The 18,676-nt window shown below is 36.9% G+C and overlaps 3 protein-coding genes across 3 annotated transcripts; 1 reads left to right on the top strand and 2 right to left on the bottom strand.

Moving 5' to 3' along the window:
• Positions 1-5,003: 5,003 nt before the first annotated feature.
• On the bottom strand, positions 5,004-8,642 carry LOC135694075 (zinc transporter Slc39a7). Its single transcript, XM_065212741.2, has 3 exons — positions 7,413-8,642; positions 6,539-6,768; positions 5,004-6,187 (listed from the first exon to the last, which is right to left on the bottom strand). Exons 1-3 carry the CDS (start codon positions 8,470-8,472, stop codon positions 5,936-5,938), a joined length of 1,542 nt encoding a protein of 513 aa, XP_065068813.2. The 5' UTR covers positions 8,473-8,642; the 3' UTR covers positions 5,004-5,935.
• A 108-nt stretch (positions 8,643-8,750) lies between these two features.
• Positions 8,751-13,219, top strand: LOC135694078 (small ribosomal subunit protein mS33). Its single transcript, XM_065212745.2, has 4 exons — positions 8,751-9,038; positions 9,883-10,018; positions 10,688-10,748; positions 12,267-13,219. The coding sequence occupies exons 1-4, from the start codon at positions 8,959-8,961 to the stop codon at positions 12,293-12,295; spliced, it is 306 nt and encodes a 101-aa protein (XP_065068817.1). The 5' UTR covers positions 8,751-8,958; the 3' UTR covers positions 12,296-13,219.
• On the bottom strand, positions 12,793-18,566 carry LOC135693611 (adenosine receptor A2a). Its single transcript, XM_089111214.1, has one exon. The coding sequence runs from the start codon at positions 15,456-15,458 to the stop codon at positions 14,349-14,351; it is 1,110 nt and encodes a 369-aa protein (XP_088967340.1). The 5' UTR covers positions 15,459-18,566; the 3' UTR covers positions 12,793-14,348.
• Between the last annotated feature and the right edge of the window lie 110 nt (positions 18,567-18,676).

The following is an 18,676-nucleotide window of genomic DNA, read 5'->3' as shown; positions in this document are numbered from 1 at the left end:
TCGATGCCAAATTAAGAAGCTTTCAGTACTTAGTGCTGATCCAAGCTTCCTGTAATAAAAAACGTGTATATGATTGGTCTAAATGCTTGAAAAACTGCGGAAGTACGAGCTATGGGGTGAACATCCAAGAACATTCAGGGAATTGTCATTTTTTATGCTGGTACTGGGCTTGAAAATTTTCGGAGGGGTTCGAAATTTGTTATCCTTGTTTTACTGGGTTATCCAATTTTCTTCACTAATTCCTGATGGGATATCGATTTTTCTTAATACTTCTCCGCCAAGTTAGAATTCTTGTGTATGCTAGTTATAAAATATTAGCTTTTTCTACTGCGTGCGAGTCTTTTTGTTCTTTTCTGTTGTAAAAGGAGAAGCAAGATAATACATAGGAAGGTAGCTGTAGTGAGCTGTTGTTATCTTTAAGAGCCTGGTCCCATAGATTAATAATTATTTTAAAGAGATAGACATATTTCAAAGAATTACATTTGAGCTGACCCGAGATAAATTCCGAAAAAACATATTGATGCATGACACGAGTAGCATAAATGTTCTAGCATTAATTTTTCAGTATTTTAAAGCGGGGTTTCAGATATCTTTGAATTTAGTAAATGGGGTATGAAAATGTTTCCAGTTGTCTTCAAAATTCCTCCATCCCTGTACCCAGCATTCAAAAGGACAACTCCCTTACTCGTCCTTTGAAGTTTTTTGTCCTTAGCTACAATTGCTGCCAAAAATGGTTAGAAGACCACAATATTCACATTCAAAATTGATTTACACCCCCTTTTTTATAAGAACCAGTAAATTTAAGTTCAGGCTGACTGTTCTTAATTTTTTCGAAAATCTGAGGCTGGATTGTTCATAATTTGTTCTTAAATTAATGTTCTTAATTTGTGCTATTGCTAGCTTTTTCGCTCTAAGGAGGTGTTCAGGCCTCATTTGCCAACAAAGTGAGTGAGACAGCCTTAATTTGCTGACAAATTATAATATTCACCGAAAAATCACCCACACATCGCTAAAAATCATCGGTTTTGAGAAAAACGTCGTTCAAAATTGCATTTTGCAGAAGCTCAGCCTCAGCTTGTTCTTAATTTGTTCTTAACTTTTGACCAATTTTGAGGCTCGTGTTCTTATAAAATTGTTCTTATAAAAAAAGAGTCTAACTACCTTCCTCACAAAGTTATCAATGGTTGCTAACTCTCCCCCTCCCTATAATGACGATTCATTTTTAGAAGTGTTTATGCACCCAATCCTTGTTAGACCGTCACTGGCACCAAGCCATATTTATATTAAGGAAACATTGTAGGTGTAGTTTTTATGTAATTGTTCCCAGGGGTTATTCTAAAGTTGTTTTGTTACCGTTTTGTGGTGTTGTAAAAATTTGACCAAGTGGAAAAATATTTCGCAAAATATAAAGAATCGTTAGGTAAAACTATACGAATTTCAAATCAAAACATAAAAACTTAACACAACGCGAGAATTTTAGTAAATAGTCAGCAGGGACGTATTTAAGCAACAATGATTGGGTGTTAGACACTAATTGTATTTCTGTGTCACACCCTTCAGGTCACTGGTACATGATGAAAACGCCCATTTTTGAAATTCGTTTTTAACTTTAAGGTAAAGAAGATAAGAAGCAGTAGCGTAGCCATGGTTGAAAGATTCGATGGGCAAAGATGAGAAACTTTTTGCTGACCACAGCCTTAAGAATTTGGGAAACACCCTATTTTGAAAATGCGTTTGGAAAATTTCTGGCAGAGGTCTGCCATAAGAAATATTTTTCCAGATTTGTCATTAAAATTAGAGGGTTCACTCTATAGCTATCTTCACTTAAAGCTTAAATTTGGAATTAAAGCTCTTATTCCAGGATAGGTCTCGTGTTTACAGAACTTTTTTTGCAGGACAGGGTCAAAAAATAATGCAGAAGCCATATCCTCGAGATTTTTCTCCAAGGTAGACCCCGTGGGGGATAAGGTTTCCACATTTCGAGCAATGACAAATTGAAATACACATGTAGGTACAGTTTTTGTGTGGTACATATAACGATATAATGATGATTCAACTTCACATGAATTAGCCTCCTAACATTCATAAGTTTGAAACTGCAGGGTTGTAAGTTTCCTCAATTTCCTACCACTCATATGCATAGAATCTAGGAGGTTGTGCCCTGTTTTACGGGCCGCGTTTTACTGCTTTTTGAGTATTTGCTTTCTTATTAGGTAAAACTACACTATTCTCCATATCCCCTCAAAATTTACAGTCAACGCCCCCTACAACGCCAATGCTAACACTGAAGTGAAAAAGACTCACTTTTTAGGTCAGTGGCTCTTATACTACCGCAGGGGGCGTCGTGAAATTTTCCGAAAATTTTCCGACCAAATTGCTTTGATTTATTCTAATAAAAAAGAAGCATTTCATGTTAGGGTAAAGGGGTGAGAAAAACACATAACCATTGCTTACTGTGAAAGTCTCTGACATCTTGCAACCCTATAGATCGGTAGATTACGACAAGGGTAGAATAAAGTTACTACCTTAGGCGGCACCATGGTTGCCGCCAAATAAGGGAATTTTTTATAATCTTAATGCTTCAAATTTGCCGGAAATTGCTTTTTTTGGAGCATATGTTATCAATAAAATTTTATTCTCAGAATGAATATCCTTGTTTTACCTTTTGCAGCATAACTGCATAAATTTTCAAATCTGAGACAATATTTTCAAATCTGATGGAAGGCTCAAAATTGGCTCTGCTCCTGTCACCACGGCCCCCTGCCCCCCGGCCAAGACGCCCCTGTACTACCGTTGTTTTTGGTTTTTTTCTCAACAGTAAAGTTAAAAAGCTTTGCGAAAAAGATACCAGTGATTGAATTTGTGGTCTTGTAAATGTTTCTTAAAATAACCCCTGGTTGTTCCATAAGATTTGGCAAGGATTATAGACCTATTGTCAAAGTCATGCTTTAATCCAACATATATTTTGCATCCCACTAGTTGTACAAAATATATTAATTTTATTTTTTCTTTTCTTTTATCTTTCAGCCTGCTTTGTATCTTTTTCTTAAAATGTTTACATGTCTGGGTTTATGTCCTGACATATTTCATATTTCTTTTCTTATATTTGTCTATGTGAAGGGCAAATGTGTTTAATGCCATGAAAAAATGCCAAGGGGTACGCTCGTCAAAAATTAGCAAGAAGTACACCGAACAGCATTGCTTTTTGCATTTACCACCCTCGATCCCTGAAAAATTCCTCCAAGCAGGAACGGTTCCGAAACTTGGTGACTAAAAGTATGACAATGAATTATTGGAAGATAAAATGAAATGAATGTATAAGAGAAAAACAGGAGTAGAAGACTTTTTGGAACAAAAACTGAGGCTCTGGCACCCAGGGTAACACCAACATAGAATCTCCCCGACCAAAGAAAGTCAAAAAGTTAAATTTAAATATTTGTTAAAAGCCAAACAAATGTTTAGTTTTATCTTTATTTTCAAACATATTTGTTTTGTCCTCTTAGATGTGCCACGAAAGGAATTTGAGTGAAAAAAGTAAACAAGGTACACAAAGGAGTCTTGATGGAAGTGACAACATCTGCCTTTGAATAACTTCATTTACCAAAAAATGATGAGCAGCCTTTGATTTTTAAAACCATTCATGACTTGGATACTGCCTTCTGTCCAGGAAACACTCGGAGACAGAGCTTTGATTTGCTCTGTCCAGTCACGAGCCAATCAACTTTCAAACTTAGTAGGGCATCTTGCTTTTTGAAATACTCGAAGCTCACTTTAACGGACTTTCAATTCCAAATCTACATTCTGCAATGCTTTTTCTTAAACAGGCTATATTCTTATATAAAAATGTGTATAATTGGCTAGTATCGTTGTTACTAGTCTTATTGCTTACACAGGCTAACATAGATCACAGGAGCGAATACATGAACAAAGTTGAGTCTTGAACAAGTTGATGGAGATTAGTCACCGCGAAGCGTTGAGCAAATTAGAGTATCTAAAAAAAGTTGGGGGGGGGGGCTAAAGCCGAATAAAAAGAGGCTCCATCGGTGGCTTTCTATAAATTTTGTATCTTTTGCTAAAACTGGGGAGGGCTAACGCTATCGCCCTCCCCGTGCTCCGCGGTGCCTGGGAAATCATTGACAAATGAGAGACGGGGCGTAAACATGAGTCTTGTGGCACAACCAACTTTATCTTTGTAATCAGCAATATTAACTTTACTAAACTGCTTATGGCCAACAGGTTTACTGTTTTAAGTTCCATAGAGATGAAGCTTTTTGCAGAGTATTTTCAGTCAACAAATTGGTAATTAGTATGACTGGCATAAATAATGGCCAACTTGCCTGATGTTTGTTTCACGATGGCTGTTTGCCCTCTTACAGCAGCCTTTTCATTAAGGTTCAGACCAAAGATTAGTTAAAAGAGGCATAGATTGGGTTCCTTGTTCAGGGCCTTAGGGAAACCAGCCCATTACGGAGCTTGATACCCATCTTTTTATAAATACTGGCAACATATACAGATCAATGCAGTACTGCTGCAACCCTGCCCTATATCTCTTTCATTTCTCGTTTCAAAAAAACCATTGAATATCCCAGATAAAAAGACACACCACACACACAGAGTAAAGAAATATTTTACAAGAAATGAGCATTTAGTTGATATTTTCAAAAGTGAGAATACAAAAATTTCTTTCTAATATAGTTTAATTGATTTTTTGCAGTTGAACGATTATGTTAGTGTGTTTATTGTGGCACGTTAGATGTACTGCAAAATGTTTTCAAGGCGAGTTACAGAGACAAACTGTCACACCAATGATAGAGATTAACAACCCAGTTTTTAACATTTCCGGTTTTCGTAAACAGTGACGACAATGCATTTTGTGAAAAAACTGACAGCACCACTTGCTGGGCAAAGATGTTGCTACCAACAGATACTGGGCAAACCTAACTAACTGGTCTTAAATTCTAAATGAGTACAAAAATGAACTGATGAACTTCCAAAGACTGTGATTCCAAACAATGTGACTGTGGTAAAGAGAAAAATAAATAGAATAAAACGGCATTTGATCAGTATGTTAACATTAGAAAAATAACAACTGTCTAATTGCTAATGTGTTTTTTATATTGCATCCTTTTTAATTCCTTTTTGCAATAACTACATACAGGCATTTCCCAAAATTAAAAATAAAATAGACTGAATATATCCTGAGATAGCTAAAGAGTATCCAAAATTTCAAAATGTTAGTTCTCCTTACATGAGAATATTCTAAGATGTTATTTTTATTGCAATTAGATTGCTATTATACTTAATCTTCACACAGCATGGTAGCTGTACAGAATATCAATGAAGAAGAACTTGTCAATCAAATTTCCATGGAACCACATTTTGCTTGTTTCTTTTTATCTCGCAAAGACCTTCAAAGGTTTAATCTTATTAGGCACTTGGAGTTTACCAAATCCTGATGCATATGAATAAAAGTACCCTTACTCAAACCAAATAAGCAAAGCAGTGTTAAAATTACTGGTTGTTTAATAAAATAGGAGTTTGTAGAGGGATATTAAAAATATCATAAATATATTCTTATAGTATTTATGAAGGTGTAGCCTTGGCTAGTTAGAAATATAATCATGTCATCTGTGCCTTGTTAAGTTAAAGGCAAGGTTCCAAAAGTAGTTGTTTCAATTAGATGGGGAGGGGGAGATAAAAAAATAAGTTTCTTCATAATAGCTCCAAGAAATCATTATGTGAAGCATCCCAATTCACTAGTTGATTATTTCATAGCCTGTTCAAATTTTTAAGTGCTGTAATAGAAATAAGGTTTAAATATAATATGGGTGTAATTGTAATATTGGAAAATGTTCTAGAAACAAATTCAAAATTATGCTAATGCTGACAGCTTTATATCTGTCAATGTGACACTAACCTTTCTGCTACATTAATGCTACTCAAATAGAGCAATAAAAACCATAAGCAAAACGCCTACTAAAAGAGCTACAATTTCCTTAAAAGACTGTTTAGGATTTGCATCTTCTAGCAATTCTGGAATCACTGAAACTGTTGCAATGTAAATAAAACCACCAGCAGTGAAAGGCAATATTCCAGATGATGCAGCATTTCCAATATTCTCTGCCAAAAGACCACAGAGAGTGCCTGCAAGAGCCCCAGTAGCTGTGGTTAGCTGTAACCACATTGCCTATGAAAAAAAAGGTTAGTCATCATTGAAGTTTCTTTACAAAAAGACTGCCAAAACTTTAATTTGCACCATTCAGTCATGGAAGTTGTATTCAACTGATTTTTAAGCAATAAATTGATTAACCAGTGGCCTGTGCATCAATAGTTTTAGGCAGAAAAAATATACCAAAGAAGTTGAAGAAAGAATGCATATAGAAATGGAATAATGTCCCGTAGTCCGATTTTTAACACACACATCAACAAATTATGGATTCAAAACGTCAAAAACAGTAATGCAGATACACCAGATTTAATTCAAAGATTTGTCTTACTGAATAATTTATTACAATACCAAATAAGTACCAAACGATACCTTTCGTTTAGAGCAACCAGACTGCACTAAGATGGCAAAATCCCCAATCTCATGTGGCACTTCATGAAGTAAAATTGTAATTGTTGTCACTAGACCAACATTTCTACTGACTAGGTATGAGGCACCAATAGCTAAACCGTCTGTAAAATTATGTGTGAAATCTGCAGCAAGGTTCAGGTATCCTGCTACCTTGATCCCTTCCTCTGGAGCCTCAGAATGCTTGTCTTTATCTAGAGTTAAAACAAACAATTAAAATTCAAATAAGCCTTTGGTACCACAAAAAAGAAAATATCACAGAAGAGGGGAAACATATCATACTAAAGAACTTTTCTTCCAACGCTCTTCAGAGTATAAGCATAGGATAATGTCCAAAGCATTTCCTGCATACCTTTAGACATTATCTGTGGTTACATTTGGACAAGTGTCCAAAGAAAGGTACTTATGTGTGATTTGTTTCCGCTCTTCTGTGTATTCCCCAAATTTTGAATCTCACTTTTCTAAATAAATGTCTCTTTTGTTGTTCACGAATACAATATATATGTTTCTAAAACAAATTTACAGCCTAAAAAGCAGCCCAAACACAAGGATATAATACATCAACAAAGAGATACCTTGCAACTAACTTGCACATATTGCAAGGGTTAATTAGATCGTGATGCAAATAAGGTGTGAAGTATCACTAACAATTTTACTTATGACCTATAGAAGAGACTTGATCATCATATGATAAAAAAAACCTAGTGAAAGTGCTTGAGACTGTGCCTGAGATATCCACCCAAAAACTGTAAAATTCTAGTGTCATTATTATGAATTTTGTGTTCAGAAGTCATTTCAGTTTTACTTTGGTTTGAATAAACTCAAGTACCGTCCTTACCATCTGTTTTTTCTTTCTTTGAGTCTTTTTTAGAGTCAAGTTTTCTTTCTCTCACTTCACTGTTTTCTCCATCTTTGCCTTGCTTGACAACTTCAGCAGTATCTTTTTCTTTGTTAGGATTGCCATGAGAATGGCCATGGCTATGTGAGTGCCCACCCTTAACATGTCTCACAAACTTTTCAACGACTAAGAAGGCAATCATGCCTGCTAATACCCATAAACCTACAATCATATCAGCAGAATGATCATGTGAATGCTCTGCATTCACGCCATCATGGCCATGGTTATGGCTGTGGCTATGAGAATGTGAGTGATGTTCGTCAACACCATGTGAATGTGGTGAAATTGCATGAGGAATTAGATGCAGAAATGCATCTCCAAGCAAACCACCTGATGCGAAACTGAGCAAAACTTTTAGCAGAGGCCTTTGCTCCTCTGAATTACTCTCTAGGGGGACAAAGAAAAGGATGAAAAATGGAGCAGCACTTATCAAACAAGTTGAGATGATTGATTCAAGCCAAACATATCGCATTGGCTGTAGCTGGACCTTCTCTTTGGCACCATTATGACTGTGTCCATGTCCATCATGACTGTGTCCATGTCCCTCATGGATATGACCATGTCCTTGATGACTGTTTCCATGCCCGTTGTGACTATGTCCATGTCCCTCGTGGCTTTGTCCATGTCCCTCATGGCTATGTCCATGTCCCTCATGGCTATGTCCATGTCCCTCATGGTTATGGTTGTGTTCATGTCCCTCATGACTGTTTCCATGTCCCTCATGGCTATGTCCATGCCCATGGTGACTGTGCCCGTGTCCATGGTGACTGTGCCCATGCCCCTCATGTTCATGTCCATCTTCTGTGTTCTTACTTGGACCTTTATCTTTCGCTTCCTTCAGTTTCTCTTGCAACTTTTCATTAGCTTCTTTTGTATACCAGTGTCTATGATCTTCAAGATGTTCGTCCTCGTGAAAATGATCATTTTCCATACTGCCATGTTTGTGTTCATGGCTTAGGCCAATTCCTAATAACAGCGAAACAACGAAGAACAACTTCATTTTTCGAATATCCTATGCTTAAATTGTGGTTTGACTTAATTTGGACTATTCGATGCACTAGTTTTTATAGAAAACGTGCGTTTTGACCTTTTTCTTTCAAGTAACTCTTCCAATAGGGCACCAGTTTCACCTAGCCACCATGGTTTGCAACGTGTTCCGTTTCTTGTAATAAAATCCTGACCAGCCTCGATAACAAACCAGACTCACTTCAAATCACACTAACCCTCCCGTAGGTTTCTTGATATCAACAATCAAAAACTTCCATTCACAGCGGAGTAATTGTTTAGCACAGTGTCTCCTATCCTTGGTTGCATTTCCTTATGATATTTTGATACAAAACCATAACATTTTTATTCGTTTTAGGCATTCAAAATGGTTTTCTAATACTAAGGCCTCGTTTTGGAAAGTCATATTTATATGGCCTAGGCACATGAAGCTGAAGGCATTGGTTAGTTGTCCAGTTGAACAAACCCCCCACTTTATAAAATGAGTTCTTCGTACATTAGAAGAATGGCTGTGCTGAGTGCAAAAATTTTTGGAAACATCCCAAGACCTGTTTCAGAGAGGTGAGGTAGAAAACGACAGTAATTTGACGTTGTTTATTTATTTTCTCTCCTAACAAGTGCCAAATTAGAGAGGGACCAGACCTGGGCTGTACTGTTGTCATAACAGGGGCTGGTACTATCTCTATAAAGAAGGCAATTCCTTTAATTAACACCTTGTCCTTTCCTCGTTCCAGGGTTTCACAATGGAGTACAATTTCTCTTATTATTTTACCGTATACTGGGGCGCCCTGTACTGGGGGAAACGTTACCAACATTGCTAAAAAAACCTGGATGTAGAACTGCGGGGCCTAAGTACATGGAATGCACCCCCAGGGTTAAACTCCCAAAAGTTTTGGGAGTTTAAAAGTCAAAAATGTAAAAACTACTGACTGTGTCCCCGATATCCTGAAGAATTTTCTCAACTCTATTTACTTTTCTGGTCGCCATTGAGCTTGCTTGCATGTTAATTGCTAAATCCTGCTAGTTCCACTAGTTCCATTTGTTCTATCGTTCCCACTGATCTCAAAGCAGTCTTTTATAGAGAACAGTGGGTTATGATCATTCCTTGGTCGTTATGCTAGTTCCATGGTCGTTCCACTAGTTCTGCACCTGTTCCGCTAGTTCCTTGTTTTAGCAACTCAAAAAGAAATGATCAGAATGGGGTCCGTGTTAATGAAAGTCTTGAGAATTGAGACTTGAAGCTTAGACACAAATAAACTGCATGAAAAACTTGGAAGCTTTAATTTAGGAACAATTGAAAAACTGATGAATCCTGATTACCTTGAAGTCATTATCTTGACGTTTGAGTATTTTGTGTTTTAAATGTTCATTTTTCACTATCAACATCTTCCCAATTTGATTGAAGGTCAGCAAAAGTAATTCAAATGTACAAACAAAAACCAATGGGACAAGACCGATTGAACTACTATCCGCCACTGGACAAGTTCAATGTTCTGCTACAAAAACTAAGACATCTTGGTATATATCACGATGAATATCTAGTAAGTATGAATACATCCTGCTGTCAATTCAAAAGCTGGTAGAATGTTGTAAATAAAAGTTTCTGACTTGCAATGTCTTCATTATCATTTAATGTTAAAACTCAACCTAAGCTTGTGAATTTATTTTGTACTTTCAAGGAAAGTACTGCCTACTACAGTCAACAAAGTTTCCCATTTACTAAATTTGAAATCCTCAAAAAGTAAGACCAAAAAGTTTCAATGCTCTTGGAAGAAAAATAAATATGAGGAATATGCTAGGCTTCTACCAAAAGAGCAAGAAATAGATTGTTTCCCTTGAAAAACTCTCATACCCATAACAAGCATTTGGAAATAGTTGGTAGCTGCAGCTCTCATGCCTCTACTCCCCCTGCAACTTCTGTCTGATTCCTCCACTTCCTCTGCAACTTCTGTGTAATTCCTCCACTTCCCCTGCCACTTCTGTCTAATGCCTCCACTTCCCCCTGCCCCTTCTAACTGTCTCATGCTTTCACTTCCCCTGCCACTTCTAACTGTTTCATGCCCCCACTTCCCTTGACACTTTTAACTGTCTGCAGAATAGGTATCTTGTATCAAGCAAAATAGCAATTTTTTATTTTCTTCATCTTTCGTGAACTGTTTAGCAACTGTGGTAATTTGAGACATTTTGTGTGATATCCCTTTGTTTTTTAGGATTTCAAAGAAGAAATGAAGGCTAGGAGGATAGCGAGAGGGAAAATTCCACCTAAGAAAGGTATAGAATACATGTTTTCCTGACATTCAGTGTCATCTGCAGTGTATTTGATGACGAATCTGTAGTCTAAAGTAGATTAGAGAAGACTTGGGTTGAAAGGTTGTAGTCACTTAGAGTAAATCTTTTGTCGTTAACTAAGAGCCAACCACTGTAAAATACCTGCAGCAACAAGTTAGGCTAGGCTTTAAATATTTTGACTACATAAGATGTGAAGCTAATTATCTCACTCATGATAAACCTTAGAGAAAGATACCATTCTATTTTATGAATAAAGAAAAATGGAAATGCTATTAAAATGTTTTCTTATGAAGGATATATGCTCCTACAATAAACCAATGTATTTTCAATAACTGTGAATCCATACATTTGCTATAACCTTGCTGGGATGCCACAGTTAACAAAAAGTGATACTATTATGCAACCGCATCCAAAGATGGTATGTCCAGTAGAATAGCTCAGCAGTATGCTTGAGTTGAAGAACTTTTTTTGTTTGTCAAAGATTCTGATTTTTTGATATTCCTTTCAACTTGGAATGAATACACCCAAATCCAAGTCTTGGCTTATGCCTTGGGCCTACTGGGTAGTATTATACTTGTCCTTCCTTTGAGAGCTTTGTATAAATGCCCACTTTGATGGCCATATGTCTAATCGCTGATCTGACCGATAATTCAGACAAAAATATAACAAGGAACACATCAGAGAAAATCTTCAAATCATTTGATTACTTTGGAAGCAGTGAGGTCTCTCAGAGAGGGATAATTGGTCACATGTTCTGTTTGAACAATATTTTCCCTTCTTCTCTCTCCAACAAAACAATTTTCCCTTCTTTTCTTTGATGAAAGAATTTTCTCGTTTTATCAAAGATTTGGCACTTTTTTGAAAATAGCGTATTTTCAATCATAAGTAGAGTTTGTCTAAATTTGAACGCTCTTTGCACCCAAATCAGAACCCTCCTTTCCTGCCATTGGCTAGATCAGTATCAAGTCATAAGCCCGCATCAACATATGAATTAAGATTTTGTAAACAATCTCTTGGTGGTACAAAGCTTAGTAATGGCTTTGAAAAAAGGAAACATTTGAGTATACTAAAGCTTTTTGTTTAAGATGATTTGAATACTATAGCTATCGTTTAAGATGATTTGCAACAGAAACCTTTATTTTTTTCTCAAGCTGATGGCATTACATTCCCTTCTACGATGATTGATACTCTGAAGAGTGTCAGCCGAAAAGCTTTAGTATACTTGAATGTTTGCTTTTTTTCAAAACCATTTTTAAGATTTTGTGTTGCAGTCCAAATTGAAGAGCCGTATAACATATAAGTAGACAAGCTTTCAGTATTTTCACACTTACGTTATTTTTTGTCTCTATTCTGGCTTACATGGTCAGATTTTGTATACACAAAATACATGATCCCAGCAAAGATAAAATTTTCCCCTTGCTCTATTTCCATGTTTTGAGATGTTCCCGTATTCCCGAAAACTCTTGGGAAACCCCAAATAATAGAGATTTTTATTTTCAGGTGAAGGGAAGAGATCAAAGAAGAAATGACTTTTGTCGTGGTTGTGTTGTTTTGTGGCATGCGATGTTTGCACCCTTGAAGCCGAAACGAAGTTTGATATTCATGTGGCAAATTTTCAAAGTAAGGACTCAAAAATGATGCAAGAGACAGTTCAGGGTTAGTTTTATGACATTAAAACACAAGGCCAGTATACAACTTGTATCGTTTAAGATGAGTTGCCCCAGAAACCTTTATTGTTTTCTCAAGCTGATGGCATTACATTCCCTTCTACTGACAGTCAATCCAAAGCAAGTCCAAATGATGGCAGTCAGTGATGTTTTGTCTATAAACTTTCCAAAGATAAATTTCCTTAAAGAGGGGCAGGGTTGCAGTGAACAAGAGGACAGGCTCGCAAGTTTCGGAATACCCTGTTTTCGGAATTTTGTAAAGCTCAGTTTCATTTTTGCCTAATTTGTCCCATTTTTCAGGTATTGAGAAGATTTGTCAGAAAAATATTTGCCCACCCAAACATTTTTGTCTCACTGCGCCCCTGAAGAGGGGTGTCGTCTTTTGAGGGAGCAACTGGCTGTTGATATAGCCCAGAGACATGAAAAGGCACTCTCTCTAGCTACTCTAAAAAGCCATTATATTATAGATCTGTGATGCATTGGCTAGACTTTGCGATACCATCATCACTTACTTTATTGCTCTATCCCTTTATTGCTTATGCATTATCCCATGCTACCACGTGTTTTTGAAAGCCTGTTTGCGCTACGAAAGCATTATGATGCCAACGCCAGTTTAACAACTATATTCAAGTTTTATTGCCTCCTCTTACTGCCACATTTGAGGAGGATGTAGGCTATCAATTAACATTAATACGTTCTTTCCGAAATTTAAGACGCAAATGAGAAAATAATTGGAGTGGAATCCTGTTTTAGAATAGCAGAACTTCAATATATAGCAGTACCGACTTAATATATTGAATTCCTTCTTCATATCTGACCACAGGATTTGCTGTGTAATTATCTTTGAGACACGATGTCTTTCTAGCCTGTTTGAAGCTTTTGTTTTGATTAATGCATTTCCTATACCATTTATTGATTCCAATTCCCAATAAGTGCCACCAAACACAACAATTATATGTACCTGGGCAGCAAACGCTCCGAAATTTGAATATGATTGTAGGAATGGGTAGTTCCGACGCTTGATGTCAAGTACACAAAGATTTTTCAATAATATCTACCAAGCTAGTGCTACAACTATCTGGTTATTCGGTGTTATAATTATCAAATTTCTCGGTTAAAATTGACCCACCAAATTCGGAAAGCTGCTGTGTTTTTTTCTATTTTTTTTTTAAGGTTGCAACGTTTTCTATATTCTTGTCCAATGCTCATGTTCCAATGATAGGCGACAACGAAAAGCAACCATTACAAGCGGGGATGTAGTGCCAGGGGGCTCAGGGGGCTTAGCCCCCTTTGTTAATGTCGAAAGTTGGCATATTACTACTTTTACTATTGTTTTTCGCACCATTTTGTGCAAGAGCCCCCTTGTTATTTTGATAGCACCACACCACTGGTTACATGCCGTGTTATATCTCGATTAATAGGATGTACAAAAATCTGCAGAACAGAAGATGGCGATTCTGTAGAAAACTTACTGTTTAACAGATACACAGCTCTATTGCAAAACAGCTTAAAACATAATTTCAATTTGAACAAATGTTATCAGTTGCATCGTAGTATAAGTGTGGTCAAAAGATATGTTATATACGGGGTTAGTCATGTCGAGGGAATCATACCAAGAAGCATTAATTATCTGAAAAAATTGCTTTGCTATTTTGTGGAAATTTAGAAACAACTGAAGGATATATTGCAACCTTGTACTGCACTCCTGCACCCTCATTGCACTCAAGATATTATGTATAGTAAACACCCTGATATTGTGTATATCTGGAGAAACGATTTCCTATTGCAACACCAATCAGCGATGTTCTGGTACACAAGACTTTAGTTACCATGCTAGAGGGCGATTTTTCACACTTCTTTTGCCAAGATGAGGGCTCCCTGAAATACTATCAAAGCTGTCTTTTTCCTTAGCTCTTCACACACTTGGTCGTTTTGTTTTAATTTCCTCGATTGAGAATATTGTTGCATTTGATGAACGCATTGGTTGGTTCTCTTGTCCAAACTGTAAAGGTGCCAGTGGCTCGACTTTGCTCCGTCCGAGATTATAAACACATTGCTTGATTCGCTTCCTGATTGTACGGTCTGTTGCTGCATAAATCCAAGGGTTGAGAAGCGAGTTGAGAAAAATTAAACAGTTGCACATATAAATGTATTGCTGCCCCCCTAAGCCAGTAATCACTGTGCGAAGAACTACGGAAAACCACGGCAAATATGCAACGGCAAAAGCAAGAACGATAAAGAATACTTTTCTTGTTACTTTGCCTTGGGTGGTTTCAACTGATTGTATGTGTGGGTGTCCTTGCGCTCGAATAGCTTTCATTTGTCGTACTGCCACTGCAAGCATAGCCAGCTGTAGAATGGCTACCAAAAGAACCGATGTAGCAACTAACACGCCTGTTATTAGGAAATAGGTGGGTTCTAGCGTCACACCCCAGTCACAAATACTGTTCAATGGACGCAAACATTTGGTTTTCTGTGCCCAGCCAAACGATGGCAATGCACACCAGATTATCATGTATATCCATAAGGATACAATGATTATTTTACTTTTCTTCTCCGTCATGATTTCATGGTACCTAAAGGGCATGAAAATTGCTATCACACGATCCAGTGTCACCAAAACAATGTTATACACTGTGCTCAGTATAGCTATTAATGACGACCCAGCAGCGAACCTACACCAAGTCTGTCCTCGGAAGATTGCCGTATCACCAGATAAAAGGTCAACAGCAAAAATGATCGAAACCAATATGCCTTGAATTAGATCAGATATCGATAAACTCAGGATAAAGAGGTTCCCTACGATGCGGTGCAGCTCAAATTTCCATATAACGTAGTCGATGAGGAGGTTGCTTAAAAACCCCGCGATACCAATTGTCAGAAATAAGCACGCCAAAGAAACTGTTACTGTTTGGTCATTTCTTGTTAGCCCATAAAGGCAGGTCGAATGGCACGAGCTGTTTACTACACTACTCTCAGAGGCGTCCGGATAGCCGCCCATCTGTGATTCAAACCGAAATTTCATAAGTTGGCGATCGGTTTGATAGTTGATGGCTTAAGCTAGTTGAAAAGTTCTTCTTCAGCTTTTGCTTCGAGTGATATGCTTGTCTTGGCTTTTTTTCTAGACTTCCCATTAGCTCTACGGATTTCAAGGTCTTCCCATTAGCTATATGGATATCTCTGTCCTGCATTGAAGGCGTTGTAAATACCTTTCAAGTATTGCCCCTCTGTTTTTTGTATCATAAAGAATGACCACCCTGTTCCAAATGTTGTTGCCAATTATCAAATATTAACGATGTCCATTAAAGGTATCCATTCTTTGATACTGATAATTGGTGCATCATTCAGCATTCGATTATCAATACACACAAGATTGAGAAGCATGAGGGCAGAATTCGTTTCTTGCAATCACGAGAGCAACCTGTATTTGCGTCATACCCTGATTATTTTAAACGGAATTACCAAAAATTCACTAATGTACCAAGCAATGATTCTGATGATCGTTATAATCAATCCATTTTGTGTTTATCAATGAGGTGTGACCAATAATCAAAACTCACGCGATGCTGCTCTGTGAAGAAACTTCTACACGGTCTCCAACCAGTAACTTTTAGCCTTATTGTATAGAATACATTGATAGGTCTACAAATATTAATCGATATTTTTTATATTTTCGAACAGGAACGGAAGATGTTTACCATAGTAACAGGCAAGGGAATCGGAAAATTGACTTATTAAACTCTTACCAAGTGGTAAGAATTGCCATAGCTAAAAGGAAACTGTCGTCCATGCTTATTCGCTGCCTTTTTACTATGTATGGTCGATATCACTAGCTGTTTGATTATTTGATTAAGGAGAAGTAGCCTATCTAGCAAAAATCCTTCTATCCCATGCTTTTGCAAAGAATGTCAAGATCAGTAACCAATAGTTGCAAGTTTCAGCTCAAACAATTATAAAAGCATACAAATCGACTTGTGAGGATAGTATATTTAATTTTAAATGAAATTTGCCTTACAAATGCGCTAATTTTGGAAGCACCTTAACGAAAAAGAAGAAAACCATGAATCTCAACAAGAAAAGGTCAGTGATAAACTTTAAACAAGCCAGAACAGCGCAAACAAGCCATAGCAGCGTCTCAGTTGCATCCGAAGAAAAGTTAGAGAAGAACAACAAGAATCACCTCCAAGGCCTTTTGTGTTTTTTTCTTGTGGATTTGTAGTGTGATCCGAAGGCCATGACAGCAGTGTGACGCATATGGATAAAATGAATTTAGAATTATATACGTCAATCACAAGCAAATTCGTATCCAACCTTCTTTTCTCCTCCTCAGTGTATCCCAAACATGTCCCATATACAAACAGTACCAAATATGGCGATACATTGTCTTTAAATGTTCAGTAACCTAACATAACATTCCATAACAAAACATACCAGCAAAGAATTACGGATATAAGGTTAGAGATCACTATGGGTTAGAGAGATCGTAATGATGGGCTCGGGATGAATACAAAGCTCGTACTCGACAACAAAGAAAAAGAGGGAATTGCTTGAAGCCTCGATTAAAGGGCATGATGCAGCGAAGTATATGACACAGAAGAAGCCACTTGTACTGCCAGCACAAGTTGAATGGCTAGAAATCGAGAAAAATTTATTCATGGAAAATTTTTAGGGAAGTTATAGTTATCGACAATAGATAAGTCCAAAAAAAATGCCTCTTCTAGATACGTAATGTATCTAATCTATCTAAAGCCAACTCAAACTACGCATACTATCATTTAAACACGTGATCTGAATATCTATCAAACAGTTCGATGTCATGGTTCAGACATCGTAGATGTGGTAGGCAAAGGAAAGCCAAGTAGACCTCCTACGAAAGAATTCTGCCCATCTTCCAACATCTTCTCTAAATCAAGGCTAGAAACTATTCTCAAAAGAGTGATTTTCAAAAGAAGGCGCTCATTTCTGGGAAGAGAAAAAGCAATATGCTGGGAACCTGTCTCTTTTTATACTGACAGAACCAAATTTATTTCTGGACGCCACTGCTACTAAACTTTGTTTGGTTTTTCTCTATATCCACAATTTTGCAATGTGCTGTAATATGGTGCCTTTTGGTTCGAGGGCTAAAGATATTACTTTTTGACGCTCCCTAAAAACTTGCATGAGTTTGCTTGCAGCAGCCCTTTAATAATATTTCATAAATATGGGCGATACAAAGATGAAAATTATCCTAGTGAATAATTTGAGCAAAATAGCTCTTTGCTGGTTGGACTTTGCTGGGTCCCAACAATGATATTCCTGGGTAACTTTGTTTTCTCTTCATGATCAAGAAATACTCATATCAGAGCCTCAAACCCATGAAAGCCACGATTAACACAGGCAAGCCCCCATCCGAATAATAATCCCCTATCCATTTCAAATAGGCGAGCCCCCCAGTGGAGTTAATTTACTGATTTACGGTAATATGTCACTGCATTTCATCGATATACCGCCCATTTTGCAAAGTGCCCTTTATGTCTTGGAAGCAATCCAAAGCACACATATCGCTTTAGGTCATTGTGGTCCTAGCTTGCAATCAACAGTCTTGAAATCCCAATCTTATCGTAACTGTGTGCGACCTGGCGACAAACAAGCCAACTACAGTTTGCGATCGCTATCTCGAAACTGAAGTTTCTTCGAGATAGTGAATAAACAGTGGAAGCCCCATAAAAATTTGAAAATTGTTGGGTTTTAGATAAGTTGTGAAACATTTTAAGAAAAACAAGATAAATAATTTTAATGAAAAACTCAATTAGATAGAAATAAGATTCCTATACGTTTTATATTGAACCTCATCGTGCATTGCTTTAGTATGTAAGTTTTGATAAGAAATTTTAGTCCTTTGCTTCTATTTTCGAAGGTTTTCTATTCTAAGCATTTAATATTACAGAATTCGATAAAAACACGTAAAAGCGGAAACATACATACATTAGTACTTTTCGTCCACGAGACTTCGTGTAAACGTACTTCAACGACACCCGGTATGAGCAACAAAGTATAAATATATAAATAATAACTAAAGACAAGCAGATCTCCTAGTGCAGCCACAGGAATACTATTTCGCGTTGTTTAGGCTGTGTTTAGTTAGAAAATGGACAATTATTGAAATCTTCAAGTGATTTGTAAAACACTTTGTAAAAAGTCTTTAAAATTCTTTTATAACATAGAATAAATTCTTTTACAAGATTTATTGAAGGAATGCTGAAA

The sequence above is a fragment of the Rhopilema esculentum genome, chromosome 11 (genome assembly GCF_057945365.1).
Source record: "Rhopilema esculentum isolate cy_ngs chromosome 11, ASM5794536v1, whole genome shotgun sequence".
NCBI classification, from domain to species: Eukaryota; Metazoa; Cnidaria; class Scyphozoa; order Rhizostomeae; family Rhizostomatidae; genus Rhopilema; species Rhopilema esculentum.
The sequence above is the reverse complement of the archived record's forward strand: the minus strand, read 5'-3'. Positions and strand labels throughout refer to the sequence as shown.

Excerpts from the sequence above, each read along its gene's own strand:
- LOC135694075 (XM_065212741.2), bottom strand. The coding sequence starts at position 8,472 with ATGAAGTTGTTCTTCGTTGTTTCGCTGTTATTAGGAATTGGCCTAAGC. Across the intron at positions 6,769-7,412 it reads AAAGAAAGAAAAAACAGATG|ATAAAGACAAGCATTCTGAG; the intron begins GTAAGGACGGTA and ends TTTTAACTCTAG. Across the intron at positions 6,188-6,538 it reads CTGGTTGCTCTAAACGAAAG|GCAATGTGGTTACAGCTAAC; the intron begins GTATCGTTTGGT and ends TTTTTTTCATAG.
- LOC135694078 (XM_065212745.2), top strand. The coding sequence starts at position 8,959 with ATGAGTTCTTCGTACATTAGAAGAATGGCTGTGCTGAGTGCAAAAATT. Across the intron at positions 9,039-9,882 it reads CCAAGACCTGTTTCAGAGAG|GTCAGCAAAAGTAATTCAAA; the intron begins GTGAGGTAGAAA and ends ATTTGATTGAAG. Across the intron at positions 10,749-12,266 it reads GAAAATTCCACCTAAGAAAG|GTGAAGGGAAGAGATCAAAG; the intron begins GTATAGAATACA and ends TTTTATTTTCAG.
- LOC135693611 (XM_089111214.1), bottom strand. The coding sequence starts at position 15,458 with ATGAAATTTCGGTTTGAATCACAGATGGGCGGCTATCCGGACGCCTCT.